Source organism: Cydia splendana, chromosome 8, assembly GCF_910591565.1.
Source record: "Cydia splendana chromosome 8, ilCydSple1.2, whole genome shotgun sequence".
NCBI lineage: Eukaryota > Metazoa > Arthropoda > Insecta > Lepidoptera > Tortricidae > Cydia > Cydia splendana.
In genome coordinates this window covers 17,317,553-17,335,575 of record NC_085967.1, presented here as the reverse complement: position 1 = coordinate 17,335,575, position 18,023 = coordinate 17,317,553, and the positions used below count along the sequence as shown (strand labels likewise).

General features: G+C 41.3%; 1 protein-coding gene across 1 annotated transcript in view; it reads right to left on the bottom strand.

Annotated features, from left to right (window-relative positions):
* Window positions 1-18,023, bottom strand: part of LOC134793061 (uncharacterized) — a 148,597-nt gene that overhangs the window by 80,991 nt on the left and 49,583 nt on the right. Inside the window, exons 4-6 of the mRNA XM_063764585.1 lie at window positions 17,242-17,430; window positions 4,896-5,039; window positions 3,415-3,508 (exon numbers count right to left, since the gene is read on the bottom strand). Of these exons, the coding sequence (XP_063620655.1) occupies window positions 3,415-3,508; window positions 4,896-5,039; window positions 17,242-17,430 (427 nt within the window). The remainder of the gene's footprint in view (window positions 1-3,414; window positions 3,509-4,895; window positions 5,040-17,241; window positions 17,431-18,023) is intronic.

The following is an 18,023-nucleotide window of genomic DNA, read 5'->3' as shown; positions in this document are numbered from 1 at the left end:
AAGCCTTTCCCTTGTTCACTAAAAATTGCAATGCTAATATGCGGCTTTCCAACAGAGAAGGATCCATTGCTTTATGTGCATTAAGGATCTTTCCATAAGGACCCTTCTCTGATGTAAATCCACATATAATGGAGCTGGCCGGTCGAAGTATGTATTTTACTGATGGCGTCAGGATAGGTTTTACCTGGCAGTCCTACGAGTAATCTCAAATTATTGTGATCTATTTGCTAATTTTATGACCCTTTAACACATTCACTGCCCCCGACGCACATGTGCGTCCACCGTCATACAAGTTTGTTCCTAGACCACGCCCTCTGGCAGTGAATGCGTTAATCCAAATCTCATAGAACATAACTAGAGACAGGTAAAATATATGCTCGCGCCATTTATAAAAAAAAACCTTTAACAGTTGACAACCCCATCGTAATAGTAATAAGTTAGGTATAAGTAGTACAATATAATGATTTTAACTTGCTCGATGCAATAACGATAGTTAAATCGAATTTCCTCATCGTTGTCATCATATGCAGGTACCTATTTATTTTGTACGAGTTTAATTTAATGTACATATTACGCTTCTCGGTCGTGTTTTAGAAGCTGAAAGAACTTATTTTTCTTACAAAGTTTATAAACAAAAAAATTAACAACATTGTAAAAAAAATGTATGGTAATATTTAACATTGTACGAAAATAAAACACAAGAAGCAGAATTTTGATGCAACGCACGTGAGTTTGGCAGCAACAAGGACATTCAAACTGTAAAGTGCGCTTTATTTTCGACATAAACGTGCATGCAGACTCGTTACCTTAAACGGAACAGGGTCCACCTCAAAATAAATTCTCTTTATAGGTACATTTACCTGTTCAGGGCATAAACAAATGTTACGAGTAGGCAGTGGTTATAAAATAAGTATTTGGGCTTTTACGATCTTCAGTCACAATTTTGTTATTTGATATCTTTATTCCTTGTACGTTTAAATCGTACATAAGAAAATCATTTATTTCTGTGAAGATGACAGTTGTTATAATATGGATAACATGTATGTTTATGTTTATCATACATACACGATGGCAAAAAAATAACTACATTCCCGTTGCCAGGCAGGTTTTGGGATTATACTGAGCAACTTTTACTATGGGACCAACCCCGAAATCGCGAAAAAAATTTGGCTGTTTCATACATTTTGGCTGGTCCATTTTCTATGGGAGGGATTTTTCTTTGCGATTTCGGGGTAGGTTCCATAGTAAAAGTTGCTCAGTATAATCCCAAAACCTCCCTGGCAACGGGAATGCGATTATGTTTTGGCCATCCTGTATACAGTAAATGCTAAAATGCTGATATTGCACATGTTAGATACGTTTATATCTATTATAATTCTAAGCAAATATTAATTGTAATAGATGTGTAGGTTCAAACAAATTCATGCTTCGAATGTGACAGCTAATGTAGATGGCGCTGTACTGCGGCGAGAATATATCGCGCGGTACAGTGTCAAACTCGGGGGCACAATATTTTTTTAGTCTTTATTAGTGATGTACCGACTATTGATTTGGCCGACTAGCCGACTAATCGGCGCTCGAATGGCCGATTAGTCGGCCGACTAGTCGGCTAGTCGGCCTGATCATTAGTTTCGTATAAGTTCAGGTGAAAAACAATAGTTTTGCTCCTTTGGTTGCGCTATTCATCATAACATCTGGGAGACCGAGCTTTGCTCGGAAAACATATAAAAACTCAAAAATGCGCGTTTTCCAGAGATAACACCTAGCTAGATCGATTTATTGCCCCCGAAAACCCCCATGTAGCAAATTTCATCGAAATCGTTAGAGCCGTTTTCGAGATCCCCGAAATATATATATAAATAAATATATGTACATATAAATAAATAAACAAGAATTGCTCGTTCAAGGGTATTAGATTAGCTTGGCTAAAAGGTGTTCTTTACAGGTTCAAAGACCTATCACAAGAATCCTCGTTCAATTTCTCTATTTCTTTTATTTTGCGATCCTGAGCAGACCGTCAGTAGGTACAGTTTGTAGGAGGTATTCCCAAGGCTCTATTTCCCGTAGTACGTAGTCGGCAGTTAAGAGCCTATTCCCTGTGGTCAGCGTCTTTACGAGCAACATGCCCTGTCAAAGTCTCTAAATTTTGCAATAATATTAATATGAAGTTCCCCATGGCTCCACCATTAAAAAAAACTGAATAGTAATAAAATTATTTAACTTGCCCATGAAACTACACGAGAATCAGTTGAGATTGACCTATACAGGAAAACACCAGCCCACCAACATACGATAACGATCAAACGGTCAAATATATGCAAAAAAAGTTTTCGTATGCACCTTAAATAGGTATTTTAGTAATTATAAATAGGCATAAAACTTATGGTAAATATTGACTGATGATTTCTTTTTTCTGTTTTTCTTTCACTAATAAAGTGCCGACTAATCGGCCATTTTTGCCGACTAGTCGCCGACTAATCGCCGACTACAAATGTGGCCGGATAGTCGGCGACTAGTCGGTACATCCCTAGTCTTTATACATCGTAGATCCTAAGTGACAGTTAGTTTTAGTAATTAGTTTTTCTTAAAATTTATGGTACTTTTCAGTTTCACTACTGCTCATTCAAAATAATTTTTCATCGTCATTCAAAATCCCATTCAAATTCAGCTTTGATGTTACCGTAAAACTACCAAATATAGTAAATGGGCTCCCAACTACGGTCCAAAATTAACTTTAATATGACGTTCAGGTGTAACTATTATTTTAATGTTGCAGCTCTAAGGGTGGTATTCCACCTGTCCAATTTCTTTATCCAATGTGTATTGCGTCTCACATTTTGCTTAATGAGAGAGTGAGACGCAATGACATTGGACAGGTAGAATACCACCCCAAGGCAAGATATTTTATAAATGGAAGAAAAATTCCACACCAAAAAGAAGATTGGTATTAATAGTTATTTACAGATAGAACTTATAGACCATAGTGGTAGTACTGGACTATCCTCCTAAGGCCCAAGGTCCTACCTATAGTACTTAATCATTTCGATGAAAATTTAAACCATATTAAAATTGGAATAGAGTTGCAATTGTTTTGTTTCGTTCAATTTTCAAACAAAACAAAATCACCTCTATTCCCTGCATTATAGGTTCAAATTTCAGTGGCAAATTTTGGATTTCTCATTTGTATGGCTGGGCCTTAGGAGGCTATAGTTGGGTGGTTTTACGGTATGCGTAGAGTGTATCAGTATTAGGGCTGATTTAGATGGCGCGCGAACTCGCATGCGATTTTAGTTACATTGCGGACTGTTGGATACGTCCAATTCAACCGACCGATCAAAACCCGCAATGTAACGAAACACGCATGCGAGTTCTCGTCTCGCATCGTCTAAATGAGCCCTTAGAGTGAGTAGTTACCAATAGCCCTGGAGACGGCGAGCTGTCCGTTGACGCGCCACGTGCCCCAGAACATGACGGCGCCGCCGCCCGCTTGTATTCGATCCTTTTCGTCCTGCCATACACAAATACATACATTATAACAGCGTTTTCTATATCGAATTATCTTTGGCGAAATACAGCTGGTAGAAAATGCCCTGTGGCATCAAGACTAACGCTTTTGGACAACGCTTTCTTTTGTACAACAAACAATAATTAGGTGACATTGAATAATTTTACGGTTTAGACTCACTTGTTTTAAGTTACTCGCGCGACATCTTTCGGAGAGCCTAGCGCCACGTATAAGCCCCACAAGCATAAGCAGCAGCGTATTTGGTTTGGTGCGACAGGACGCGCCGTAGTACGCGATACGCGGCCGTCGTGAACGCTGCTCGCACTGTTAGTCCTTGAGAAAGTACTAGGCTCTCCGAAACATGTCGCGCGAGTGACTAAAAACAAGTGAGTCTAAACCGTAAAATTATTCAATGTTAGTATGTCTCACAACAGTTTAAATTCGAATAATTAGGTGTATAAAAATTTAAAGGCCACCTCAGGCAAACTCCATCAAGCGACGAGGGCTACGGGAGATCAGAGATCGATGGAGACAAATCATAGGAACTGCAAAACCAAGTGGTCACTATCCTCATTAACGAGGGACCGACAAAGAAAAAATAATAATAAAGGCACTTTTTACTTCTGATTCTCGTAGTCGTATCCGACATCCGATATTGTTTCGGACAATGTGAAAACGCTCTAATTGGAGCTTTTACTGCATTAAACTTAAAAACCGTTGGCAGAATTATTAGAGCACTAAACTGCAGACTAGACTGCAGGTAAACGGCAGGCGAAAATCGACTTGCCCGCCATTAATGCATTACGTATCTAGTTTAAAACTACTTGATTTTGCACAAGCTATGACTGCTAGGAGAGCATAGAAGTAGGTAGGTATCTAACGAGTCCTTTGATGGAACGCAATTTATAATATAAGGAAAGGAATGGACGATATTTCGACTTTTCGAATTTGCTCAACAGCTGCTGGTCAAAAGAAATGGCCTTGTTTGTTAAATAGACACGTGTTGCAATTATTTGTTAGTTAGCTGGGCTTGTGTTATGCTTTGCCTGCCCATTTTTTTGCTAACTTTGTGTTAGTTAGCTACCCTGGCCTGTGTCAGTTCTTGTCGGCTAGGTTTGTATCGGTTTACTCTGACCTGCTAAGCCAATTAGCGGTATCTCAAATAAAAATTTAATGCAAACATATACCTTACATTCTTTATCTTAAAATTCAATTTTCAAGTCAGTTGTTTTTGAGATACCGCTTTTCGGCTTAGAAAAAAAAGACCTGGCTGACGTTTACTGTCAGGGTATTGGACGTTTTTTTTTTCAGTTACCTGTAGACCGGGTTTCAGTCAGTTACCTGACGACCGGGCTCGTGTTAGTAACGACGGCTGGATTGAACATATTACCTGTCGGCTGGGCTTGTGCGGGCGCACGAGCTGCATGAGCCGCATGCGCTTGGCGAGCAGGGCCAGCGAGTCGCCGGCCCACGCCGCGTGCAGCTGACAGCCGCGCACCGCCACCACCACGGCCGTACTGCCGCCGCAGGCTCGCTGGTAAACAAAAATGTCTCTTATTAATATGTCAACAAGATACTCTTATACTAACTCTTGTCACTACACCTTATAAACCAAAGCCCCCGCCGCGGCTGTCTGTTTGTATGTTAGTTCGCGATAAACTCAAAAACTATTGAACGGATTCTAATGCGGTTTTCACCTATCAATAGAGTGATTCTTAAGGAAGGTTTATGTGTAAAATTTGTTAACCCGTGCGAAGCCGCACTGAGACAAAAAACTAACAAAAACACACTTAGAATTACAAAAATAAAACTTAATCCGGGGACAAGGAGAGTCAACTAATAGGAACAAATTGACTTTTGCAATTTCCATTTAGTAGGAAATACAACTTCTATATTTGTAATTTGAAGTATGCTAGAGTAATTTCAGAAATTTGGTTTTGATATTCCGAGAGGTGCTTTAGCAATATCGGAGGTGATGACGTCATGGGTGAAAACTAACCGTTTTGTAATTCTAAGCGTGCTTTAGCAATATCGGAGACGGGACGGTAGTTTAGTAAGACCAACATAGGTTTTACTAAACTGTACTGCGATTCCAAGCTAGCTGTTGTTATTCTAGAGATAATGACGTCACAGGCAAAAACTAAACTGTTTGCAATTCCTCCGCCCCTAGCAAACGGGCGCCGCGAGAGCATGTCGCGCGCGTGGTAGCTACCCGTCTCTATTTCTGTCTGTATGAATAAAAAAGCATTTGGTAGTATATCTCTGTACTAAAGAGGCACTATAAAAGCCTGTCGAGATATTCTACCCATTCCTTTCTTATTCATACAGTCAGAAAGAGACTAGTAGTTATTACGCGCGCAACATGCTCTCGCGGCGCACCTGTGCTAGGGAGGTTGCAATTGCAAACAGTTTAGATTTACCTATGATGTCATTATCACTAGAATAACAACAGCTAGCTCGAAGTTGCAGAACAATATATTCCTGTAGACCCCAACTACACAGTAGGTCGCGGGTTAATATGTCCATGGCCCACAATATATCCTAAATTTATTATTTAACTTAAGTATGTTTTAAACAAAGAAGACACGAGACACGCCCGCCCGACATCCGACACAATACTAACTCTAACCAAATGAACGTAGCAAGTAGTAAATTTTACTAAAATCACTAACATTCGTTTCGCTGTGTTGGTATTACAAAACTCGTTTAGTGATTGGTACAACAATGAACATAAACACAACAAGTCTATCTACTAAATACCAGTAAACTTTGTAATGTCGCTATAGTAACAACTGAATTGTTATTTTAAATGGGGTAATGTTATTCCCGCGAACTCGTTTTTTAGATATTACAAAACTATGTAAGTGAGACATTTACTAAAATCATAACTTGAAATCACAGATGCTTTTTTCCAAAAACACAAACTTTACTAGTAAAAATCGGAGAATTTTAGTAGTAATAAAAATGGATTGTAACAAATACTGAACTTTGTTTAATGCTCCATTTACTAAAGTCTGTTTGCTGAAATTAGATTTAGTATTACTGAGCTGTTTGTAGAAATAAATAAATTTTACAGAAATAGTGAAACTTCCATGATTACTACTAAAACTTCAGTTTTTCCCCCAGTACAGAACTGTTTATTAAGTCCTGGTGATGATTTTTCTCTCAGTGCGGGGCGGGTCGCTACTTTCAGAATAAGGACCACGTAGTGCAAAGGGTGCACGGACGATAGTGAGAATAAGAGCAGTTGTTTGAGAAAGGCCAAGAATGAAGCTAATAGCGGGCCGTGTGGCGTATAGTTAAGAATACACTTTTAAACAACATAAAGCATTTTCTTCACTACACACATTATGAATCCTATTCCAGTAAACACATAATTTGGTATGAATAGGTTTTTATACTATGTACTTAAAAAAACAACTGCTTTAGTTCATAGTTAATTTGAACAGAGCACTTGAGGGCTCAAGTTTTGTGTGCGAAGGAAGACGTCTCTAAGCGCATTTCACTTAACTGTGTACCATTAACGTCCGGTTAGCAATAGTAGGCTGTAGCCTTTAGTGTAGACTAATTAGACTCATGGTCTAATAAAACATGGTCTTCTATTCCCAGAGTGACACGGGCCTACGTCACAATAACATTGCCACTTTATTTCAACATAACATGTTACATGGGTACATTATACCTATGGTTAATAAGTTAAAATATTTCTTTATAATTTTATAATTTTCATTTATATGTATTTTAGCTTAAATTTTACAATAACACGTCATTTTTAATTACTCGTTAGCAATATCTTCCGATTCACGAAAGAAATTTCAGACTTTCGGGTAATTCTGTTTATACTACTGGCAACACAGGATAGCGCTGTGCACATTTGACAATTCGGATCTAGATAACTTCATGCCCTGACCGTCATCCTTGTCGAACGCGTGTTAATTGTTATTTCCTTCTCGCTCAGTGTCAGCAGTCGCAGTGTTTTCCAAACTTTTCACGTCGTAAGCTTGGTAATTAATGTGTAACTGTGAATTAGTTTTTTAAACGTTTGTCTTGTATAGATAAATAAAGTTTAATTTAATACATTAGATTTGTTTTATTTTACTATGTTTCTACATGAATAACTTAAAATTAATGCCGTTATAATAATTTTCACCGTTGGTTAAAATTCTCCCACATTTCAAAGTTTGTAATGGAAAATATTTAGATAACAAAATACTTCTATGAAGCCGGACGGGCGATTAAATCTGTATCTCGAATAGTGTCAATGGGCTGTCAAGTTGACAGCGATTCCGCGTTGTCAGGGAGATAATTCCGAATCCCTTCGACACCAGTTCGGTCGATAACTAGTTCTTACCAAAATCATTATTATAATTCTCGATGAACGGGTAGAAATGTATAGATTGTCGAGTCTTCCCTTTTCTTTTCTTAAAAAATATCATACCGTGCTTGTCCAGCAGCGCTTACCACGCTCTGGTTTAATTTCCGTATTTAGAATTTCACGTCAGTTTGGTTAAATGCCTTGGGATTGTAACCCTGGCAACATCGAAAAAGAGGCCCTCAGGAGACAGTGATTCCGCCATTTTTCACTTGGATTTTCTTCCCCGACCCAGCCGAGCTCGGCTTTAAATTAAATATTCGGGACAACGTTCTCATCTTTGGTAAGTCATCTTACATTCGTTTGTGAAGATCGTGAAATTCAGAATCTGTTGTTGGATTATGCGATTAGTGACGTGAACCGTTTATTTCAGCTGCCCTCAGTGTGTGATCGTGCCTTGCGGTTAACCCGTTTCCCGAAAGGGCGAGCCAGGCGCGTCCTGGGCTCTCCGGAGTTGACATTCGCTCACTCATAAACCCCCGCAAGACGATTTTCCTCCGACAGGTAAGGCGTCGTTCCTATACTTTCGTCAGAAATTGTATGACCCGCCATGCGGTCGCATAAAATTATCCCGCATAACGCTGAATGTTGTGCTGTAATATAACCCCAAAGGGTTACGCATGGAAACCCTGTGTTCCTATGTGAAACGGACTCTCACGTGGCACGGACCACGGATTCTTGGCGTGACCTGAGTCAGTGGAACTAATCCCGTACCCGGAATTTTCCAGGAGGTGTCTACTAGGGGCGCGGCCTTTGGTAGGCCAGATCCTGTACCAGTCGACCTGTGCAGCTGGCCCCGCCAGAGTCGGAGCTATTGGAACCTCCGGCCATCTGGTCGAGAGAGCCGTCGACTGTCGCTACAGTGCAGCTAAGCCTTTCACTATTTTTCCCTAAACTGCGATTTTGGACTATTCACCTTTTAGTATTAACTATCAAATAGCGCAATCGACCAAGTATCACCAACGATAATTAAAACCTGGTTATATAGACATAAATTTAGAATTTAATTTACTACCAATAAGTCGTCAAATAGTGATTAAGCTTAAAAGTGTAATCTTAACTAGCCCGACAATTAAATTGTTCCTGTCCACTATCGGGTTGTTTGTTTTATCTCCTTCGGTGAACCTTAGTTTAAAAAAATAGTATTACAGCGGCGCCCGAATAGGTTTGGTGATATTTGGCTTCTTTCCCTCCAAAATTCAGCGAAGGTTTGAGCTTGGTTGTTTTGCGCTATTGTATTTCACTGTAACTTACTTTAAAAATATTTAAATTTAATTGACTTTTGGTTAGCAAGAGTGTCTAACCACATGTTTTGTCTGGCACAGTCAGCACCTACTGTTGTATTACACTTCCATGTCATTTTACGGTACTAGGTTGATCTAGGGAAGAAAATCCATTGTTTACATTTATTTTTTAGTTGTATTTACTTTAAGGACTCTTTACATCCACTTTTATTTTTATGAAAACATTATTTTCAGTGTGTTTAATGTTATTTCATATTACTTGTTGACTCTTTAAGAGTGTGCTATACCTAAACTGGTGAACTTAAACTTGTTGTTGGTCGATAACGCTATAACATTCTTTAACTTATAAACTAGGTAATTATTTCTTTTCGGGAAAAAATATACGGAAAATACATTTAATATTTAATAGTGATAACCTTTACTACTGTAACAATGGCGAATGAGACCGCTTTGGAGGAGCGTCCAATAGCTTTTAACCTCTTAAAAAAAGATGAACTCGAGTATGAAGTGACGGTGCGCCTCGGGGTACCACTGACTACAGTGATGGAGCTCCGGAGCCAGCTCCGGAAGTTGAATCAGGAGATTCCCACTGACGAGGTCGCAGATTACAATGGTGACGTCAAGGAAGAACTGGACATAATATCTGCAAAGATGGACGACCTTCGTGACCAGCTGCAGTCACCAGCACAGCGTCGTACTTCCTTGAAGCTTCTTAACCGCGTACAGGCGGTTGCACACCATCTTTACCACCGTCTAACCCGCCTAACACCAACTGAATCAGAGGCCTCAAGGCATTGTGAATTGAGTGATCAGTTGGATAAACTACTATCTCGCCTTGACAATGTGTTGATTAATTTTAGAAGTGCATTGTCAAGGGATGTCGCACTCGAGGTTGACAAACCGAATCCTACAGCCCTACCAGCATGCACAAAACACAATAATTTGGTGCAAAAATTAAATTTAAAATATGACGGCAAGACCTGTGTCAAAGCGTTCCTACGTAAGTTAGAGCAAGTGCGTGTGTCACGTGACATACCGGATTCAACCTTATTTCGCTCCGCCTGCGAACTCTTCACGGACGAGGCATCCTCGTGGTTTAACGGAATCTGTGATCAAGTACACTGCTGGACGGACCTAAAGGCTGTGATGATCCGTGATTACCTCCCATTAGATTATAATGTCCGACTTATGAGGGAAATACGTGCTAGGACGCAGGGTTTTGATGAGTCAATAGTTAACTATGTCAGCGTAATGCTTAATTATTTTTCCCGTTTAGAGACACCCTTACCAGAGTCCGAGAAATTAAGTATATTGGTACAAAACGTCAGACCATTTTATTCTAAACAACTGGCATTATTTAAAATAGAATCTATAAGTGACCTTAAAGATCGTTGTCGGCAGCTAGAGGCCGCCACTCAAAGCGCCAAACGTTTTGCCGAGCCTGACAGAGATTTAAGTAAATCACTGGCCCACGATTTGGTTTACAAGCCACTCACAACAAAAACTATCGCGGCAGTGCAAGCATCGGCTGACTTTTGTGTGCGGTGCCGCGTGGACGGTCACACCTTGAAAACTTGTAAAGCAGCTCCTAAGCTCGTTTGTTATCGCTGCGGCGAGAAGGACGTAACAGCCCGTACTTGCCCTAAATGTGCGTCCACACCTAGTACCTCAAAAAACTAATAACGCCGAGTCAGGGTATGGCTGATCCGGTTTCCACAAAAATTACTAAAAAATATAAAAGTAGAATATTTATTCGCACGCCTATATTTAGTAATCCCAGAAAGCCCACTCTAGAAAACCATACACAACTCAATAGTTCTTCTAATAACAAATACCCTAGCTCTTCAGCACCCATTACCCTACTTAACCATCACTTACTTGCACCTAATGCTGTATCAACTTCATTGACAACAAAAGGCCAAAGCCGCCCATTACATACCATATCGATGCCAATTACTAAAACTAATACCCTTAACCCGCTTACTAATGCTTTTACCCCCACTAACATAACTCCACCCGCTTCACTCTCCTATCCTACCCTTACTAACCACACTAACACCCTTAACCCGCTTACTAACGCTTTTAACCCTACTAACATAACCCCACCTGCTTCACTTCCCTATCCTACCCTTACTAACCTCACTAACACCCTAAACCCGCTTACTAACGCTTTTGACCCCTCTAACAACATAACCCCTCCCGCATTATTTCCCCACCCTGCCTTTACAAACCTAACTAATCCCTTAAACCTCCTTACTAACGCTTTTATCCCCATTAACTACATCACTTTACCCGTTTTACCCCCCACAATCCCTATTTGGCAAAATAACTTGACTTACCCACTTAACGAAATTTACCCTAATGTAAATTACTGTGTAGAAGCACTACCTAAAACCCCCACAGCCCATATTTGGCAAAATAATGTAACTTACCCAAATTATGAAATTTACCCAAATGCAAATTATGGTGTAGAGGAACCGACTCAATCTTCCACGACTCATATTTATCAAAATAACGTAACTTACCCACATAACCAAATTTACCCTAATGCTAATGATTATATAGAAGCACCGTATGTGCCTTCCACGACCCATATTTGTCAAAATAACGAAACTTACCCACATAACCAAATTTACCCTAATGCTAACGATTATATAGAAGCACCGCCTGCACCCTCCACAACACACATTTATCAAAATAACGAAACTTACCTACATAACCAAATTTACCCCAGTGCAAATTATTATATAGAAGTGCCTTCCACAACCCATATTGGTCAAGATAACGAAAATTACCCACATAATGTAATTTACCCTAAGGCAGATTTTGGTGAAGAAGGACCATCTGTGCCCTCTCCAACCCCTATTTGGCAAAATAATGTAACTTACACGGATAACGAAATTTACCCTCAGGCAACTAACAGTATGGAGCAATCGTCTACATTCCCCACAACACCTTTCTCACAAAATAACGTAGTTTATCCACATAATGAAACTTACCAGGATACAAATCCTTGTTTGGGAACATTCCCCGCTAATTCTTATAATGGAGCCTCACAGGATACAATCGGTCCGTGCAGCAAGGTACACGAATCACAGATCTCTCATGCCGACAACCAGGCATCTAGGTTCGATCGGGAGGAATGGCACTCTTGGTTGTCATTTATTACTTTTGTTTTTGAGTCTTACCATAGTTTGAAGTTACTAGATTCGATAAACGAAGCGGATGAACAAGGTTTGCGACCATACCTTAAAGTAAAAATTTATGGCATGTCCTATTCTGGTCTAATGGATTCTGGCTCCGAGTTGACAATTTTGGGTGGTGACACCTTTGACAAGTACTTTGAGGGTCTAGTTACTCTGCATCCGCCGCACGGTTTGACTCATATAATCTCGGCGAACAAAGTCCGTTCGCCCATCAAGGGCCATGTATTCTTGCCCGTATTTGTAGGTAACAACACGCAAGTCGTAAAGTTTCATGTGATACCGGAGGTCCACACTAAACTTATTTTCGGTCTTAACTTTTGGATAGCCTTTGGCTTCGGACGGGATATCCTTGCGCTCCTAAAGAATGGAACCTGTTCCTTATCAAACGAAGAACATAACAACATCGTTGTCTCTGAGGTCAGGTACATACACGGCTTGGAGTCTCTTTCGACGGAGGAACAACGTGAGGCAGATACTATTATGAAAGAATTTGCATCAATATCCGCCGAGGAGAGGGGGTTGGGAAGAACACATCTGCTAACGCATTCGATTGATACAGGAGATGCGAAGCCGATCAAACAGCGTTATTACATGTTATCTCCGTACAAACTTGCAGAGCTCAATAAACAGCTGGATGAGATGCTCCAGCTGGATGTCGTCGAGCCAAGCAGCAGTCCATGGAATAACCCGGTGACCATGGCCCCGAAAGCGGATGGCACCTTTCGATTCTGCCTGGACAGCCGAAAACTAAATGAAGTTTCCAAACACGACGCTTACCCCCTACCACTAATTAATCAAATTCTTAATCAACTAGGGAACGCGAAGTAGTTGTCATCCTTGGACCTTAAATCAGCCTTTTGGCAAATAGGCTTAGATTCCAAGGAATCCATGGAAAAGACCGCCTTTACGGTCCCTGGCCGCGGTTTGTTCCATTTTAAAGTAATGTGTTTCGGCCTTACCTCAGCCCCAGCAACTCAGCAACGCTTGATGGATATTTTGTTTGGTCCAGAATACAACGGCCGTATTTTTATATACTTAGACGATATAATAATTGTCTCGGAAACGTTTACCCAACATCTAACCCTACTTCGCCACGTCCTAGAACGACTTCGATATGCTAACCTTACAATAAACCTATCTAAATGTAAATTCTTTCGTAGGCAACTAAGGTACCTAGGTTTTCTTGTAGACGAGTACGGCTTACGCACGGACCCTGACAAAGTCAAAGCAGTGGTAGACTTCCCCATACCAAAGAGTCGGAAAGATGTTAAACGCTTCCTAGGTACGGCGTCGTATTACCGCCGATTTATTAAAAATTTCAGCAACATTGCTGGACCTCTCAATCAGTTAACGTCGACGCGAAAAGGCGCTCCACCTTTTCGTTGGTCCCCGGAAGCGGATCAAGCTTTTAATGAGTTAAAAGTAGCAATGACAACGGCACCAGTTCTAGCCTGCCCAGACTTCTCCAAATCATTCTCGGTTCACTGTGACGCTTCAGATTTCGGCATCGGGGGAACTCTGACACAAATATTTGAAGGAGAAGAACACCCACTGGCGTATTACAGCCGATCCCTCACGCCTCAAGAAAGAAATTATTCCGCCACTGAGAGAGAAGCTTTGGCGGTGGTCAATGTTGTAGAACACTTCAGACCGTACCTGGAAGGAAGTCGTCAATTTAGGATTGTTACAGACCACGCCAGTTTGAAGTGGTTCCTTAATCTCAAAAATCCCACGGGGCGCCTCGAAAGATGGGGTTGTCGTCTCTCACCTTATAACTTCACAATCGAGCACCGGAGAGGCTCAGAACATATCGTACCGGACGCCTTATCAAGGGCAGTTCCCATCTGTTTAATTGATACGAACACCACTAATAATGACCCTTGGTATTCGCAGATCTATAACAAATGTGAATCCAACCCAGGATCGGTACCTAATTATCAATTGTTAAATGGTCGCCTTTATCGCTACACCAAATCAAGGAATGCCTTAACTACCGATTTCGAGTGGAAAGAGGTGATCCCAGTGGAATTTCGTGAAGAAATCATGCATGCTAACCATGCAGTCCCCACTGCTGCACATTTAGGTACCGCTAAAACTTATAACAGGTTAAAACTTCGTTACTCCTGGCCACGGATGTATGAAGATGTAGTCCGATACGTCGCCAATTGCTCGGTGTGTGCCGCTTATAAACACAGCCAACAACCGACTCCAGGCTTCATGGGAAGTGCGAAAGTTTGCAGTCGGCCGTTTCAGTGCCTCAGTATAGACCTGGTTGGACCGCTGCCACCCTCAAGGAAACTAAACACTTATATATTGGTAGTAGTATGTTGTTTTACTAAATACTGTATGTTGTTTCCCTTGAGACGAGCAACCGGGGCTGTAATTTCCCAGAGATTAGAAGATCATGTATTCATGATCCATGGCATCCCACAAACAATTATTGCTGATAATGCATCCTACTTCACCGGCGGGGATGTTCAGAAGTTGTTCGCCAACTACAATATCCCACAGCTACACTACACCCCCGTTTACTGTCCCCAGGTCAACACCGTAGAGCGTTACAACAAGACCCTAGTAACAGCAATATCAACGTTCGTTGAATCGGATCATCGCTCGTGGGACGTGAATATTTCTCGTATACAGTTCGCTTTGAATACCTCAGTCAATGAAACAACATCACATACTCCGTTCCTGCTCGTGCACGGACGCCAAGCAGTACCGGATGGCACAATTTACGACGACCCAGAGGAGGTCGACGAAATCGTTTTTTCCTCCCGGGGAGAGTACCTCGACAAGATTAAGACTCTTAGGGCCATTTACCCAACCGTGAAGGAATTATTGCAGAAAGCTCACGACCGCAACATTAAGTATTACAATGATAAACGTCGTGATATAGAATTCAACCCCGGAGACGAAATGTGGAAACGCACCTTCAAGCAGAGCAACGCCGGTAAATACTTTTCGGCGAAGCTAGCACCCAAATATGACAAATGTCGCGTCATTCGGAAAATATCCCGTTTAGTCTACGAGTTGGAAGATGAGAATGGAAAGCGTCTGGGTAAATGGCACATAAAAGACTGCAAGCCAAGTTCTGTCCACACCACTTGACTCCTGTAACGAGTCGTACCGATACTCCACAATCCAGGTAGTCTGCTATTTAAAGCGCTTTATTTTTTCTTGTGTCAATTGAAGCCACGTTAGCTTCGAATTTCTTTTTTTTTCTCTCTTTGTTTTGTCCCGTAGGCCTAGATGCGATTGTTTCCAGCGACGGCCCCGCGGACTCAATTGATGCCAAGGGACAAATCGACGTGCGATTGTGGGCCGTAATCCACGTCGTAGGGAAGTCGTTAGATTTCCTTTTCCTTGCACCGTTCGGCTGGTAACACAGCTCGAGGGCGAGCTGGAATTTTACTCCTTCGTCTGTTGCCTCTGTCGTAAAATTCTCCTGGTTAGGGGGGTGTGTAATGGAAAATATTTAGATAACAAAATACTTCTATGAAGCCGGACGGGCGATTAAATCTGTATCTCGAATAGTGTCAATGGGCTGTCAAGTTGACAGCGATTCCGCGTTGCCAGGGAGATAATTCCGAATCCCTTCGACACCAGTTCGGTCGATAACTAGTTCTTACCAAAATAATTATTATAATTCTCGATGAACGGGTAGAAATGTATAGATTGTCGAGTCTTCCCTTTTCTTTTCTTAAAAAATATCATACCGTGCTTGTCCAGCAGCGCTTACCACGCTCTGGTTTAATTTCCGTATTTAGAATTTCACGTCAGTTTGGTTAAATGCCTTCGGATTGTAACCCTGGCAACATCGAAAAAGAGGCCCTCAGGAGACAGTGATTCCGCCATTTTTCACTTGGATTTTCTTCCCCGACCCAGCCGAGCTCGGCTTTAAATTAAATATTCGGGACAACGTTCTCATCTTTGGTAAGTCATCTTACATTCGTTTGTGAAGATCGTGAAATTCAGAATCTGTTGTTGGATTATGCGATTAGTGACGTGAACCGTTTATTTCAGCTGCCCTCAGTGTGTGATCGTGCCTTGCGGTTAACCCGTTTCCCGAAAGGGCGAGCCAGGCGCGTCCTGGGCTCTCCGGAGTTGACATTCGCTCACTCATAAACCCCCGCAAGACGATTTTCCTCCGACAGGTAAGGCGTCGTTCCTATACTTTCGTCAGAAATTGTATGACCCGCCATGCGGTCGCATAAAATTATCCCGCATAACGCTGAATGTTGTGCTGTAATATAACCCCAAAGGGTTACGCATGGAAACCCTGTGTTCCTATGTGAAACGGACTCTCACGTGGCACGGACCACGGATTCTTGGCGTGACCTGAGTCAGTGGAACTAATCCCGTACCCGGAATTTTCCAGGAGGTGTCTACTAGGGGCGCGGCCTTTGGTAGGCCAGATCCTGTACCAGTCGACCTGTGCAGCTGGCCCCGCCAGAGTCGGAGCTATTGGAACCTCCGGCCATCTGGTCGAGAGAGCCGTCGACTGTCGCTATAGTGCAGCTAAGCCTTTCACTATTTTTCCCTAAACTGCGATTTTGGACTATTCACCTTTTAGTATTAACTATCAAATAGCGCAATCGACCAAGTATCACCAACGATAATTAAAACCTGGTTATATAGACATAAATTTAGAATTTAATTTACTACCAATAAGTCGTCAAATAGTGATTAAGCTTAAAAGTGTAATCTTAACTAGCCCGACAATTAAATTGTTCCTGTCCACTATCGGGTTGTTTGTTTTATCTCCTTCGGTGAACCTTAGTTTAAAAAAATAGTATTACAAGTTTGAGAACCTGTAAACAGCATGATGACGTAGGCGCGTGTCAGTTAGGTCATACGCGAATCTCGGAATGGAGTACCAGGCGGAGTATATTATTATACCATGATTAGACTTACCTCTTGGTTACTCTTCCAGATGAAGTCATTATCTGTGCGAAGGAAGGCGTCTCTAAGTGCCTTGCGGAGGTCGGTGGCGTAGTGCGGGCTCTCGACCAGGTACTGGTGTAGGTGCGCGGCGCAGTAGGTGGCCGCGGCTGAGCCTGCGTGCCCGTCGTACACGGCGTAGAAGGCCGTTGGCTTTGTGCACTGCAAATGTATGATAGATAACTTAGATAGGATAAGTAAATACTTGATAAACTTCTAAATAAGATAAATGATCATAAAAATACAAGTAAAATGTTTAACCCTCAAAACGCCGAGCCTATGGTGTGCACGAAGGTTGATATTGGGTTGTAGTCGCGCGCGTCAGCTGACTTTGACGGTCAAAGCGTTAATAGTAGTTTATGTGACTGCTACATAATGAAAGGCATTAAAATACGAGTGTGGGTTTATGAAACGAATGAAATGAGTTTCATAATAGTATCACACGAGTGTTTTAATGCCTCATTATGTACAGTTACATACACTGCTTTATCTACACACATATTATAAACTTTCTATGATATATTCACTAACCTCATATTACAACCGACATTGGGGCACTTTCCTCTCTGGCGGAACTCGCGGATATGAGATGGCGTCTCCGAAATATCTTTATCGCACATTTTACACGAAACTTTTGTTATAGTTACTTTAAAAACAACAAAACAAATTATTTTTTACTACAAACTAATTAAAAGATAAACTGTACGTCAAATGGCGGCAAATGAAAACTTTTTTCACGCATGTCACGCATCCGT